General features: G+C 34.9%; 1 protein-coding gene across 6 annotated transcripts in view; it reads right to left on the bottom strand.

Moving 5' to 3' along the window:
• The window catches only part of NFAT5 (nuclear factor of activated T cells 5), a 125,004-nt gene that overhangs the window by 76,361 nt on the left and 32,280 nt on the right, over window positions 1–16,363 (bottom strand). For all 6 annotated transcript variants that reach the window (XM_087870538.1, XM_087870539.1, XM_087870540.1 and 3 more), the window contains one exon: window positions 529–654. In XM_087870538.1, coding sequence (XP_087726664.1) covers window positions 529–654 — 126 coding nt within the window. Of the gene's footprint in view, window positions 1–528; window positions 655–16,363 lie in introns of those variants that run through there.

Below are 16,363 nucleotides of genomic sequence, written 5' to 3'. Positions count from 1 at the left end.
CTTTATATAAATATTACATTCAAATCTTCCATTACTTTCAACTGAATTTAAAAGAAGTCTAAAGTCACATATTTTTAAATGTAGGGAAAAGGTTTAATAATATGCTACAAACAGAAAAGAGACTTGAGTACTTGAGTCCTTTTTCAGATTATACAAAATATTTTTCTCTTTAAGCAAATTTTAAAAAATAATTGTTAAATAGAGACTCGAATGTAATTTTCTATCCATTGCTTGGTATGTAACTTTTTTATGTGCAGTCAATAAAAGAGCTTCAAGCTTGTTTCCACAGCTGAAGATAAGCTCCTAGAAAAGAAATGGCACTAACTGATGTGCCAATGTGAAATTTTAAGAAATAAGAATTATATCAATAAATGTATATTGAAATATTTTAAGGTTAAAAGTATATATTTAAACCTTTTAAAACAAACCCTCAAATCACACTCTTTTTGATATGAACTTTGCCAGCACTGTTCATGTTGGCCAGAGAACACACTAGTTTTCTTTAATAAAATAAAATGAAATGCATACCAGCAGCAACTACAGCTGGAGGAGGCGAGCCTGCCTCACCACCACTTGTCTGACTCATTGATGCTACAGATGTTTCTCTAGATGGAGGTAACTGTAACTCCTTTGGGAGAAGATCATAGACAGATTCTGTAGGAGGAAGGAGAAAAAAATTTTAAGAGTGTAAGTCAATAATCTAATACATGAACATGAAATTAATATGTCTTTTTCACTCAGGAGGAGAACTATATTATTCACACACACACAAACACACACACACAAAATCCATATAATTACTGTTGTAAAGAATTATTAGCAAATATTTTTCTTTTATTATGCAATTTTACCGAAGAATGAATTCTCCATTAGTTCTGTCCCCTGTTTTCTTCTTGGCTTTTTCCTTTATATTTAAGATGCTCTCTAAAGTTATTAAATTTTAGAACTGGATAAACTCAGACAAAATATAAGAAACATCAAATAACCCAAAATGGTCCAGTATCTTCCTTCGTAATAATAAGAGTATAACTTATCATACTCTTATCAGCTTTAAAATGGCTTCTCCAATGAGACCATTAGTCTAGCCTTGCTCTTCTACCCCGCACCTTATAGCAAATATTTTAATTCACTAGCATAATGCATTTTTCTCTCCCAAAAAAAGCTAAAAAAGGAATGTCATAGCTCAAGGAAATATTGTACTTTTTATTCTGAGCTATCTCCAAACTCTAGAAAGGCACAAGTATAAGATACTCTTACATCAGAAAGGATAAATGCCTAAATTAGACTATGATTACTTTTGTATCAGACTAAAGAATACTGTATCTTTTTTCAAAAAGATTTTATTTATTTATTTGTCAGAGAGAGAAAGGAGAGCGGGCCAAGCAGGGGGAGCAGCAGGCAGAGGGAGAAGCAGACTCCCTGCTGAGCAAGGAGCCCAATGAGGGACTCCATCCAAGGACCCTAGGATCATGACCTGAGCTGAAGGCAGATGCTTAAGTGACTGAGCCACCCAGGCATCTCTATCTTTTTTTATTATTATTATGTTCATATACCTTTTTAATGTACGTTACAATCACTGTCCATAAAATTACATTTATATCTACTATTTTAAAAATTCTTTTCTAGTTATTATTGTATGGTTTTGGGCACAAACAATTCTCAAAATACCCTGTAAAGGTAGTAGAATCAATGTTGGAAGGAACTTCAAAAGACCACTTAGAATCATATACCCATTTTCAAAAGAACTGAGATACAGGGTTTAAGGGATTTGCCCAGTATTCCAAGAAACCCAACATTCCACCAAATAAAAAAGAGTATTAATCATTTGCATGAGGGATTAAAAAACAAAGGTAGCACTCTAAGACATTTTATCCTTGATAACAAACAATACTTTTATTTATTTTTTTTAATGTTTTTTTTATTATATTATGTTAGTCACCATACAGTACATCCCTGGTTTTTGATGTAAAGTTCGATGATTCATTAGTTGTGTATAACCCCCAGTGCACCATGCAATACGTGCCCTCCTTACTACCCATCACCAGCCTATCCCATTCCCCCACCCCGCTCCCCTCTGAAGCCCTCAGTTTGTTTCTCATAGTCCATAGTCTCTCATGCTTCATTCCCCCTTCTGAATACCCCCCTTTCTTTATCCCTTTCTTCCCCTTACCGATCTTCCTAGTTCTTATGTTCCATAGATGAGAGAAATCATATGATAATTGTCTTTCTCTGCTTGACTTATTTCACTTAGCATTATCTCCTCCAGTGCCGTCCATATTGCAGCAAACAATACTTTTAGTTAACTGATCACTGAATACATATTTTGATCCTTCCAATTAATCTTTGAATTATGTACGCCAACTTTGACATGGATAGGGATAAGGAAGAATGTCCTGAAGGAAAGCTAAAACTAGAAGTTTTACTATTAAATGATCTTCACTTAGCAGAGTCAACTGAAAATTGTCTTTTGAAAAACTCTATTACCTAACAGTTGGAGACCCTAATTAAAACAGAAATGCCAGTATCATCGAATATTGATTTTAAAACAATTATCTTTCTCAATACATGTTGAAAACAAGACTTGCTTGTACATAAAAGAGAAGTATACTCAAGTCCTTTTTTTTTTTTTTTTGGTCCAAACAAACCAAAAGGAAATATGAAAATAAAAATAGCTTAGATGAAAAGAGAAAGATCTACCAAAATATATTTCCGTCAAGGAAAAAAAAGTCCTAGTAATAGCCCATCCCTAACAGCACTTCACTAGTTGGAACTATTTCTCCACTTTTTTAATCATTAAAATAAATAAATCAAAACAAAACAAATCTGTGTGGGCTGAAACATTCTATCTTTCCCAAAGAAGTGTATAAAACTGAATCTATATTAGAGGTATAATAGCAATGTTAATAGAAATACATTGGAAAGTTACTAAATATAGAACTTATTATATCTTAGCCCTCCGCAAAGCCTACCCCCTAAAACAAACAAAGTAACATGCAAGGTGAAGTAGAAGGTGTAGGAAGCATGGACTCATTCCTTCATCAAAGGTATTTTCTGATTAACTGACTCAAGTGTTTGGAAATTAAAGAAGCCAGAAGTCTTATCATATCTACTCAAGGGAAGAAGCAGTTAATACAGTCATTACCATCATAGGCTCTGATTTCAAACATAACTGGGTTGGCTCTGCTACTTCAAACAATCTAAGACTTAAATCCTCATTTAAAATTTTCTTTTACCCCATTATCTTGAAGAAACTCTCCCCAAGCTATGATTGTACAACCCAACCCCATATACTGGCCTTACTCTTAAATGTGCTTCCCATAAAATATAAAAAGATTAAAGGAATATAAATTATGCTGTTAATACTATTGTCGTTTACTCCTAAATTCAATACAAATTAGTTTTACAGTATCCATTACCCAATGAAAGAACTCCTGAACGTCTTGTTGAAAATTAAAAAATAGTCTTAAGTTGGTACTAACCACCTCATGTTAAGACACCATATCTATTTTTCTTGTCTTAGCTTTTAAACTAGTTAGATAATGAAAGAATGAAATTCTAGGTTTATAAACACAGAATATGAGGAAAGAGACCAGGAAATTCAGAATGGAAAGCCAGTTTCTTAAGGAAAGACTTTATTAGAAAACAAAAGTAAAATCACTTCTAGATTTTTTTGTTAAAGAAGAGAGTGAGAATGGTCACAAGTTTTCTCTTTTGGATGGTAAAAATGTTCTAAAATTGTACTATGGTAATGGTTACACAACTCTGTAAATAAACTAACCACTACTGAATTTGTACGCTTTAAATAGGTGACTTTTATGATATGTAAATTATACACCAGTAAAGCTGTTTTCAAAAAAAAAAAAAAAAGGAAAGAAAGAAAGAAAGTGAACAAGTACAACTGAAATTGCACAAGAGCAAGGTACATCTCTCACTGTTCTTAATAAACCTCCGGATAAAAATATCTCTTCACAGTGCTTCTATTTATGAAAAGTGAAATTATGAAGGCCAAGCTGCACACAAATCTAATTTGCTTTTTAAGCCTCTTCTATTAGAGGATCAAGAAAATGCCACAGGTATAGTTACCCTAAATTCAGTAAAATACCTGAGAAAAATCTTAAAAAGTTCTCATAAGCATGATGAAGAAATGTAGACTTAATAAAAACAGATGACTCTAAGCAATAGCACCCAAAAATGTATGGGTTCAACCTGGAAGGAGGTGGTTACTACATCAATAACTTAAACAAAGAGATCAAATTTGCGAATGACATAGGCTTAAGAGGGATATATTATGTGTCATAATTCATCCCAGATCATGCAACCCTGGAGCATCTGCCCAGAGGAATGAAGTGAAATTTAGTTAGGATTAATGAAACCACTGGTAAAAATTGTTCCTGTACAATGTACTGAAAGGCACTTTCTTTTTTTTTAAATTGAGAAATAATTTCACTTTTGTTTTCTTTTTTCTTTTCTTCTTTTTATTATTTTAAATAGGCTCCACAATGGGTGTGGAGCCCAACGCGGGGCTTTAACACATGACTATGAGATCAAGACCTGAACAGAGATTGAGTTGGACGTTCAACCAACTGAGCCATCCAGGCACCCCTTTGTTTTATTTTAACTAAGCTCTATGCACAACATGGGGCTTGAACTCACAATCCCAAGATCGAGAGTTAACATGCTCCACCAACTAAGGCAGCCAGGCATTGTTTTCTAAGGAATTCATTCCCTGATCAGCCAGGATTGAAGTGACCATTGTCTTAACTATTTTTTCTATTAATGTTGCTAATAATTTATGCAGCAATGTTTAATTAACTCACTTAATGGTTCATTATGAATTTTAGTTGACCAAAATCCCAAGTAAGTGCACTGCTTAAATATCCCTATAGTAGAATTAGGACAGGTGTGAAATAACTTTATAAATAAATAAATGTTATTTGTAATAAATAACTTTGTTAAGAGAAATTATTAAGATAAGTATATGAAAAAGGACTTAGGCAGAAAGGGAAACAAGCTCAGAAGATCAAGAATTTGTCTTATGTTGGTGTAATACTGTAGAGCATAGGGCCTTTGGGGGAAGGAAGAAATGGAGGAATTAAATTATTTTCAGATACTGAAAGCAAACCAATGCTTCCCAATGTTGGATGGGAAGGTGAACAACATAAAAACGGGCTGACTGGCTGGTTTGTTTGCTTGGTCATTCAGTAAACTCTAACTGATCCATTTATGTCACTGATTATTTTCTGGGTCAATTTGGTTTTTTATTCTTCAACACTGGCTATGAGTTGTTTCACTATACTGTATCAAACTCAAAGTAGACAGAAATCCTATCCTGAGGGCGCAATGCAGTGAAAGAGAAGGGAAAAGTTGGTAACTTAATAGTGCAGCTTATTTTTTTAAATTTTGTCAATTGGGAACAATGGTCCCTAACCACTGATAATCCAAACCCCATTCTCTACTGCTTCATTCTGCAAGTTGTCAGTCCCAGGAAAAGTTGAAAAGACTTCAAATCCCCATACTCTCTCACTTTCCCCTGAAAGGTCCAGGGAGAAAAAACATAGGAAACAGCTGAGAAAAGGCATGCTTTTCTTGTTCTCTCTTGGCAAAATAATATTTATAACACAACTACTATTTATTAAGATTTTGGGGACGGTTCAGGCACTATGCAATGCTCATTATATATATATTTTTAAACTTGATTTCAAAACAATCCTGTGAGGTGGGTTTTACCAATAAAAACTTTGAACACTGTCCAACAGTAAAAAATTAAAAACGTGATACAACAAAAGAAAGGAATGATAAATATAAAGTTTATTAGGACGATGGTTTCCTTTGATGGGGAGAAAGGAGACAGGAAAAAGGAGGAACAGAAATAAGTTGGGCTGGACAGTGGGCTCACAGATGTTCTTTTATGAAAATATATAAGAAATCAGTAAACACAAAAAAATTAAGATTAGGCATGGATAGCATGTAGCCTCACCGAGTTGCTATAAGATGATCCGTTAAAAAGAACTCTGCAACTTATCATTCCTTTGTTGGAATTTGTATCCTTACCTCACCCTTCTTGACCTGATAGCTAGCATGCAGTGTTCAATTGGCTTAGAGTCAAAAGACCAAATTTGTCAGAGAGGCCACCTACTTTATGACTTTTCTGGAGTCTTTCTTACTTACAGGTAACAAAATAAATAAAAGTTGTACACAACTACTACTACAGACTTAAGTGCATGCGGAGATGAATGATAAAAAGACGGGGTGGGGGGAGAAGCTCTGGAAATAAATTCTTTCTGTTTAACTATCAAGCAAGCAGCCATAAATGGAAATATCTGTGGTAAAAAAGGATGTTATTTTGTTTGGGGAATGCTTTAAAATTTAACGAAAAGTAAATCCAAGATACAGCACAGATATTAGTTATTCAAATAATGAATGCTCCCTGATATCAGATGCAAATACTGTAATATTGAAAAATCCATTTACAAACATTTGTACCTTATTTTTAAAATTGGGTTTTACTTACTTTTTTACAATCTAAATACGAAGCTAGTATAGCACCTCAGAATTAAAAGACTTTCAAAATGTCCTTGCAAATGGTTTGGGAACTAATTGCCTTACCCTTCCATATCTCTATTAACTATCTCAATAAGCCAGTGAATCCCAAGGCTATGGTTTCATGTCAGACATTCTAAAACAAAATGCCTGGCACCTCCAGTGTGCCAACATAGTTCTGCATTGAAGAGAGACAGCATTCATTCTGTTAAAAACACTTCAGGCTTGACAGTCATCATACTTGGCATCTCCACTGGAAAAATGTACTGGCTGCAGGTCTACTGAATATTTGGTTTCTAAAAGATTATGAAGTCCAAGAATAACTAGGAGGTGATGCTCTTTTTTAACAAATTTTTCTCATCTAAGTTTAAGTCAATTAATAGTTTGCTGTCACATATTTACTTAATCATATCACCTCTTCCTAAATATATTTTATTATTGTTTTCATAAAACAATCTAGTGTTCTAAGGTATTTTAAATAATGTACAGCAGCATAAATTATATCAATTGGGAAATAAGAAAACTAATTTGAATTCCACAATCATTTTAATATAACACATACTTTTTCCAGTAGGTATTATTTTTCACCTAAAAACTTAAAATTTTTTTCAAAGTAACTTCTAAATGCTTATGAAACACAGAATGGAGTATACTATTCAACCAACCATTTTGGTTATTTGGATTCTGAATTTACTTATATTATTTTCTGAAGATATTACTTAAGTCTGTCCTAGAAGGAATAAGACTTTCAGTGTCATATCTATGACATAAACTATTGAGTAAAACATTTATGGCTTATTTACAATTTCAAAGATCTTATAAGAATACTTTTTCAATAGAGCTTTAAGAACTGTGGAGTTCAGAGTCAAAGAGGGGCATGAGGAGGACCCACAGCTGGGAGTCAGAACCCTACTTGGATGAGGAGGGTATCTATGGGGACAGTGGGGGAAGTCGGTAGCACAGTGTTTCAGAGCCAGAACAAGGTGAAGAAAACATTAATGGAGAGAGGAAGAGAGAGAAGAGATATCCAGGTGCAGAGTCCAAGCAAAGTAAAGAAATTATCTGCAGCCTAGTGTGTGCAATCAGAGCCATACACTGTAATGTACATATACTTAAAATTTAGCTGAATGTTTACAAAACCAATACTGAATGAACATCTCTTTCACTGCCTAACAGTTAACCATATTATATAACCTTATATCTTAGTCATTCTTTTTAAAATTAAAATAACCATGTACTTATCAATATATGTAATAATCTATCATCAAAAAGAAATACATATATTATCTATATTGTTTTTAATCTTGAAAAGACAGTTAATAAATGATGATTTGCTCATTCATTCATATACTTATTTATTAAGCACAGTATTGTTTTAAATTAAGTACAGTACTGAAATGCCAATTATGTGCCAGGCACAATAACACAGTAAATAGAGTTCTTAACTTCAGTGTTATTTCTAACTGCATAGACCTTGCATTACAAGGTAGTTCAGAAGTTTATTTTTTAAAGGAAGAAACACCTAATTTTGTCACCACTAATCCATTTTGTGTTCATTGGTGCAGACACTGAAGTGACCTATGTCTCTGTTTTCAAACAGCTTACAGTCCAGTGAGGTAGACTGCAAGTACATAAATAACCAATGGCATCAGTACCAAGACACAGAAGTTATGTGTGAAAAAAAGAAAGGAGACATTAAATATAAATAGGGCTAGGAAAGAATGGTATGAATGGAATGAATGTAGTTTTACCAAATTAACCTAAAATTCACATAGAAAGCATAGGATCTTAGATGTAGAAGTAGTGAAAATATTAAACATAACCCTCAGTTTTCACAGAGAAGAAATTATATTCCTATTAGGTTATGACTTGATTAGCATAGCCAAGATTGGTTAAAGCTGGACCCTGAACAGGAGAATAGCTGGCTGAAAGAGAAATCCTTTCCCCAGCATTCCTGTCTATACAATTAGAATGAAGGAATGAATATTATGAATGAATGAGCAAAGCATCTAATCTTGATTGATTCTACCCAAACAATTATAAGACATTCATTCTTGTTTCTATCCCCAAAATGAGGGAAAACAAAACAAACAAAAACCTATCTTATTTTCTTTGTTGTCACTACCAGAATGTTCTCTCACTTTAACTAAAAGCCATTTTTCTCCAGTATTTTCTACTCCAAATACCCTATTTCCCCATGTTCCATCTTCCAGTCTATGATCACCTAAACTACTATTTTCTTAATGAACAGATAAAAATTACTTTTCATATTTTAGGGTCTTCATTTTCAGTGATTTAAAAAAGCTATTTTCTACCAAGTTTCTTCTTTTCTATTCATGTAACATGAATTTTTTTCCTCCCTCAAGTCAATACTAAATAAATCAACAAGGCTCACTTTTTCCTCTCTATTCCACACAAGGATTATGAACAAACAAAATATGCAAACCTCATACTTTTAGAAGTAAGCTGATTGTTTAGAGATCAAAAACATTTGTGTACCATTAGTGGCAATAAACAAACGAGCAAGTTCATTACTTCTGCCTCTTTATTTAAGACAGTGGTAATCAATAAGGAATTGCATTTGGAAATACGTATTTTTTCCCCTGAATGAAGATGCCCTGGGATTCCATCACAGACTTACTGAATAAGGGTTTACAGTAGGCAGGATCACAGAATGCACATTTTTATAGAGTTCCACAGTTGATTCTGGCAAAGAGCCATTACTTTAAAGCATGAAATTTAGCCTCAAATGTTCAGGCATGAGTTTTGCTATTTATTTTTTTCCCCCTAAACTGTAGAAAAGAACAGTAACAAAGCGCTAAATCATTCTCTGCAGGTTAAATTTTAAACCTTGAAGAGAAAACAATTACATTTACATATGAAGAAAAGGAAATGAGTGTTGTCTATCTTTCCTGACTAAAATGACAACTGCTATTTCACATGGCAGTAGATAATTTTGATATTTGATATTTGTATTTGATACAGGGAGACCTGAACAATACATAAAATAATAAAGCAAATTAGCACAGTTCTTGTTATTTTGAACCTGAGAGATATTATCTAGAATTACCTCGTATGAGCAAAAAACAAAGATTCTCAATGAGTAACATTCTTTTTTTTTTTTCTTCAAGATTTTATTTACTCATTTGACAGAGATAGAGACAGCCAGCGAGAGAGGGAACACAAGGAGGGGGAGAGGGAGAGGAAGAAGCAGGCTTCCAGCAGAGGAGCCTAATGTGGGGCTCAATCCCAGAACGCCGGGATCACGCCCTGAGCCGAAGGCAGACGCTTAAGACTGAGCCACCCAGGCACCCCTCAATGAGTAACATTCTGATAGCATATGGTAGTCTTCCAGATCATCTACCTCCTGGCTATTCTCTAAATACAAATAACATTTGTTATAACATGGAAGTTTAATACTTTGTTTCTTGCAAAAAAAAAAAAGAATAGCTTGATTTTGATATAGTAACTAGATATCACTTTCCTGATCCACAAAGCCACTGTTTTTATTAATTCTATAATGATTTTCAGTTGTCATTTTACAACAGCAAATAAAAGGGTAGCTTATGCAATCTTGTATGCTATAATGTGGTCCATAAACAGAAACAAGTAGAGAAAGAGCTCTAGAAAATTGAAAATTGTTCTAAGAATAAATTACATCTGATAACATCACAATTTAGAAATCACAAAGTACTTTTATAATTATAGTATTTTTTTTAAAGACTTATGTTTATTTATTTGAGAGAGAGGGAGAGAGAGAGAGCATAAGAGAGGAGAGGGTCAGAAGCAGATGGAGAAGCAGACTCCCTGCTGAGCAGGGAGCCCGATGTGGGACCCGATCCCAGGACACCGGGATCATGACCCGAGCTGAAAGCAGACGTTTAACCGACTGAGCCACCCAGGTGTCCCATATAATTATAGTATTAATATATGTGAAAAGTGCCTTGACTATAAAGTATATATAAATGAAAGATAATTATTACTATCTTATAGGCCATAATTTCAGAATAGATTGTTATGTTTTTCAGAGTTTTAACTTTTTATTAAAGCATAATATATACATACAGTGAAGTATACATAACTTAAGTCTTGAGCTAAAGAATTTAAAAAGTGAACACACACAAAATAACTACCACCCAGCTGATTCAGCATAGTTCACGCTTCATCTCAGGTACTAGCCCTGGAACTAACCAATATTCTAACTTCTATTACCACAGATTATAGTTTTGCCTATTTTTGAACTGTATATAATAAAAGAATCATAAAGGATATATATCCTTTTGTGCCTACCTTCTTTCACTCAGCATTGCCTGTTCAGTCTATTGGTACTGCTTACAACAGTTCATTCTTTTGCACTGCTATATATTATTCTGTCTTTTGAATATTCTATAATTAACCCATTCTGCTGTTAAATGATTGAGTTGTTTATAGTTTCTACCTATTACAAAAATACTGCTATGAACATTCTCACATGCATACATATGTACTTCCCTTGGATATATACTTAGAGATAAAATTGCTGGGTTATAAGGTATGTGTACACTCAACTTTAGTAGATACTGCTAAATAGTTTCCCCAAGAGGGTGTATCAATACACTATCATCATCAATGTATGAAGTTCTGGCTACTCCACAAGCTCAGTCATAAAAAAATGATTTTATAATTTTTTTATAAGCCATCTCGTAGAGATGGAGTGATATTACACTGTGGTTTTAATTTGAAAACTAATGTTTTTGAGCACATTTACAAATGCTTATTGGCCATGTCATTATCATCTTTTTTGAACATCTGTTCAAGTCCAATTCTTTTACCCATATTTTAATTGGGTTGTCCTTGTTTTGTTTTGATTCATTTTTTGGGAGTGAGAGACAGAGCCCAAGCATTGAGGTGGGGGGGGGGTGGAGAGAGAGAAAGAGAGAGAAATTCAAGCAGACTCCTTGCTAAGCCCAGAGCCCAACAAGGCCCAATCCCATGACCACACGATCATAACCTGTGCTGAAATCAAGAATCAGATGCCCAGCCACCTGAGCCACCCAGGGGTCCCTGGGTTGTCCTTTTTTTAAAAAAAGTAATTTATAGGGGCGCCTGGGTGGCTCAGTTGTTAAGCGTCTGCCTTCCGCTCAGGGCATGATCCCAGCGTTATGGGATCGAGCCCCACATCAGGCTCCTCTGCTAGGAGCCTGCTTCTTCCTCTCCCACTCCCCCTGCTTGTGTTCCCTCTCTCGCTGGCTGTCTCTCTCTCAAATAAACAAATAGAATCTTAAAAAAAAAAAAAAAGTAATTTATAGGAGTTATGTTATATATTCTAGATACAGATCCAATGTCAAATATACATATTGTAAATATCTTCTCCCATATGCGCCTTGCCTTTCCACCCTCTTAATGGTACCTTTAGTAAACAGAAGTTCTTAATTTTAATGAAGTTCAGTCTGTCCATTTTTTCATTTATGTTTAGTGATTTTTATGTTCTATTCAAGAAATCTTTGCATATACTCCAAGAGCATGAAGATATTCTACTATGTTTTCTTCTAGAAATCTTTTTGCTTTACCTTTCATATTTATATCCAACCAGAAATGGTTTTGCTGTATTGTGAGGTTGAAGTCAAAGTTCATTGTTTTTCATATGGATATCCAATTGATTTAGCAAAAAATGTTTGTTTTCACTCCAAAAATGAAAGTCTCAGAAACATTCTCTATTGGAAAGGTGGAGTAGACACAGTTTTCCCTGTTCCTCCAAGGTCAGCTAAAAACCCTGGATGTTACATGCACTTTTCAAGAACACACATAAGAAGACTGAAAAATGGGAGAAAAGAAGGCAGACCAGCTATGGATGGTGGGACCCAGGAACCATAAAGCAGTGGGTCCCTGGGTTTTCTTTTTGCCTCATGGGTGTTGGAGAGCCCGATAATCTGGGTGCAAACAACAGAATGGGTGCAATAACAATGGGTGCAAACAACAGAGGCCACCAGTCATTTCTGGATCAGTTTTCATTTACTGATTTTTCTCACTATGTATTAAAATTTCCTGCTTCTTTCTACGACTAGTGTTTTTCTATACAATAAAACAAACTTTTAGAGTACTATGGTGATTTCTGATTGGATGCCAGACATTGAGAACTTTGCCTTGCTGTGTGCTAGATGTTTTTACATTCTTATAAATATTCTTGAGCTTTTGGGGGGATTTAAGTTACTTGGAAATAGGGGCGCCTGGGTGGCTCAGTTGTTAAGCGTCTGCCTTTGGCTCAGGGCGTGATCCCAGGGTCCTGGGATCGAGCCCCGCATCGGGCTCCCTGTTCTGCTGGGAGCCTGCTTCTTCCTCTCCCACTCCCCTTGCTTGTGTTCCCTCTCTCGCTGGCTGTTTCTGTCAAATAAATAAATAAAATCTTTAAAAAAAAATAAATAAATAAATAAATGTTACTTGGAAATAGTTTGATCCTTTCAATTCTTGCTTTTTTCAGCTTTGTTTTTTTTTTTTTAAAAGATTATTTATTTATTTGACAGAGAGACAGCCAGCGAGAGAGGGAACACAGCAGGGGGAGTGGGAGAGGAAGAAGCAGGCTCCTAGCGGAGGAGCCTGATGTGGGGTTTGATCCCAGAATGCCGGGATCACGCCCTGAGCCGAAGGCAGACGCTTAACGACTGTGCCACCCAGGCGCCCCTTTTTTCAGCTTTGTTAGACATGACCAGAGCATGTTTAGTCCAGGGTTCATTTTTCTTTACTACTGAAGCAAGACGCTTCTTAACACTACCTAAGGTCCCCTGAATTATAAAGGTTTTCTACTCTCATTAGTACAAATGGGCATTGTACCCAGCCCTTTTTGAGTTCTGAGCACTGTTCTCTCTTTCTCTTATCCTTTCAGTTTTTTCCTCAGTCTTGGGTAGCTTTCTCGAATACATGTAATGATCACTACTCAAATGAATACTCAAAGGAGACCCTCTGCTGATCCTCAGAATTCTCTCCATGTGCATTTCCCTCCTTTACGGTGCTCTGCCTTGAGAACTGTAGGTATCTTGGCTTTCCCAGTCTCCTAGCTTTACCTCCTCAACTCAGGGAGAACACCGGGCTCCACTTGGATTGCCCCTTTCTACACCACCACAGCCTACAAACTGTCTTCAAGGAGTAAGCCAGGGTACTTGTAGGGCTCATCTCATTTGCCCTTCACCCCCCTTTCATTGTCACTGTCTTTCACTGTCTGATGGTAAATGTAAAGAGAACCAATGTTTCATATATTTTCTCTCTCTTTTTAGGTGCTTCAGGCAGGAAGGTAAACCTATTACTCTATCTTGGCTAAAAGAAGTGATGCCATTGTAATTTTAACCCATCTTGATAAGTTCTTTGCTCAGAGAGGAAGAATAACTAATATCACCATGTTCTACTTGACAACCTTCTATAAATTTGAAGATGTTTCAGATTACCTAAGTAAATATTTGACAAAAATTGTATGTGTCCTATATAAGACATTGAGTTAAGCCCTTTGAGGTTAAAAAAAAATTAAGTGTCTTAATCTTGTAAACATATAAATTCTGCACATACACACACAAACCCTTTGTACTCTAACACAAATGAAGATGTAAAAGAATTAGACACAGTAGTCTATGCCCTCAAAGAACTGAAAATCTAATTAGAATAAGGCCATATATATTAAACATTTAAAGAAAAGATTACACATTAATGGCAATGATTATAATTTAAAATCAGAGACAGAAGGCCAAAATCTTGAATAATCAATAGAAGAGTCTTGGAACATTCTGAGTCAGTAATATAACGAGTACAAACCCATGATAACACCAGCCTACAGCAGTAATCAATTATAGACTCAGCCTCTAAAACCTAGTTTTGATTCTTCACAGCAGCAGGAGTGAAAACCAGGTTATTAAAATATATACTTATGTTTTGGTGCCTGGCTGGTTCAGTTGGTGAACTGAAACTTTTGATATTGGGGTTGTAAATTTGAGCTTCATGTTGGGTGTAGAGATCACTTAAAAGCAAAATCTTTTAAAAATATATATATACTTATGTGAAAGTTTAGCTATAAAGTAACACAACAGAGCACTAAATATTTATTGAATGAATAGTAATGAGTGCCTATTTTAAAACCCTTCAACCTTATCCTTCCCTCATTCTCCTCTTTCCCTCTACTCTCCCAAGATACAATGATCTTCATTCTTCAGCCAAACACTCTCCTACTTTTATTTCTTTGCAAATGCTACTGCTTCTGCCTAAGACACTGACCTTCCCAAAGCCCCTTTCAACTGTTACTTCTTCCCAAAAAGCTTTTCCCAACCACTCCAGTCTTAGTTAAGTACGCTTCTATGTATTTCCTTTTTCAGAATATTTATCACACAGTGTTCCACAATTCTCAGTTAATCTACATGTATTTCCTATTAGGCTATTCACATAATGAGCATAGTAACTGCGTCAGTCCTCACTCTCAGCAATAGCACAGTGCATGGCACAAACACAGGCATCATTTGATGACCGCATGAATAGCAAAAAAACAGAAGCTGTGGGAATACATAAGATTAATGACAGACCATATAAAGAATGAAAAGGCAGAGGATCAGAATAAGAAAAGAAGCCAGGTAAGAAGCTATAGTCAGAGAAGAGCCTGAAGAGTACAGTGTCAAAAAAAGAACAGTCTTGGAAGTGGACTGCCAAAAATGAAAATGCCTCATTCAGTTCAAGTAAGGAAAAACTCGGAAGAATGCATTTATTTGATGTGGCAAAAGGTATTTCTTGATACTTTTGCCAAAGAAGTATCAAGGGAGTGATGGGGAGAGAAGCCAGAAGGCAAAAGAGTTGAAGACCAAATGGAAGTGAGGAAGTAAATGCAGTGTAAGCAGAAATATAGACTATTATTTAACAAAGTCCTTCCAAAGACAAGGAAAAAAATATTTAAGGAGACAGGACCAAATAAAGGGTTTATTTTATTTTATTGTGTGGAAGAAGAAACTGTGTATGTTTGATGGTGTAAGGGAAATAGCCAGGAATAAGGAAAGGCTTGAAGATCCAAGAGAAGACAAAAAGAAGAAATTTAATTAAGAAAAATGCCATCAGGTTTGACAACCGTAAAATCATAACCGAATTTCCTAGAGAATTCTTTCATGCTAACAAATGGTTAAGGAACAACTGGATGGTGAAGTTGAGTGTAGTATAACAATGACTAAATAAAACTTTTTTCCAGGGCATTTTTATAGGATTATACTACCACAAGGAATTCATTTTCTTTTGTAAGTTCACTTTTTTAAATTATATCATGTGCAGAAGTACCTCCACAGAAATCATAGTTTAAAAGTTTGAAAACTACGGCCATAAGTAAACAAAGACATGGAAAAAAATAATGAAAAGGAAGAGATGGAAAATATTAAAATGAAATAACTGTCATGGAATCAAGTCTAAGAGGTTAGGGGCACCTTAGAAAGACTGGACATTTCTTCCACTGACGTGAGGGAAAAATAAAATAGAGCATGAGTAGACCCCCCCAAAATTTTTGAGATGAAGGTGTAAAAAGTTGAGGGACTACAGTGGCATGGTTTCAAAAATGCTGTAGGAGAGAATTCAATTATTTCTATTTGCCAGTGGCTGTGCTATAGAAGCAGATGCTTAAGAGACACATAACAAATCCTTCCACACCTATTAATGTTTAAATAGCTAATTAAAACATATAGAAGAATTAAGAGGTTAAGACTCAGGGGGAAAAAGTTCTAATACAAGAGAGTATCAATTTTATTATTAAATAAAAATACATGAATTCTCATTTGGCTTGATCAGAGATTCAAAATCATGAGATACTATTAGTAAGCATTTTAAACATTATTGTAAA

Source organism: Ursus americanus, chromosome 21 (assembly GCF_024610735.1).
Source record: "Ursus americanus isolate L20-20 chromosome 21, mUrsAme1.1.p, whole genome shotgun sequence".
In the NCBI taxonomy this organism is placed as follows: Eukaryota; Metazoa; Chordata; class Mammalia; order Carnivora; family Ursidae; genus Ursus; species Ursus americanus.
Note: the sequence above shows the minus strand (reverse complement) of the source record. Positions and strands in the feature narration are given on the sequence as shown.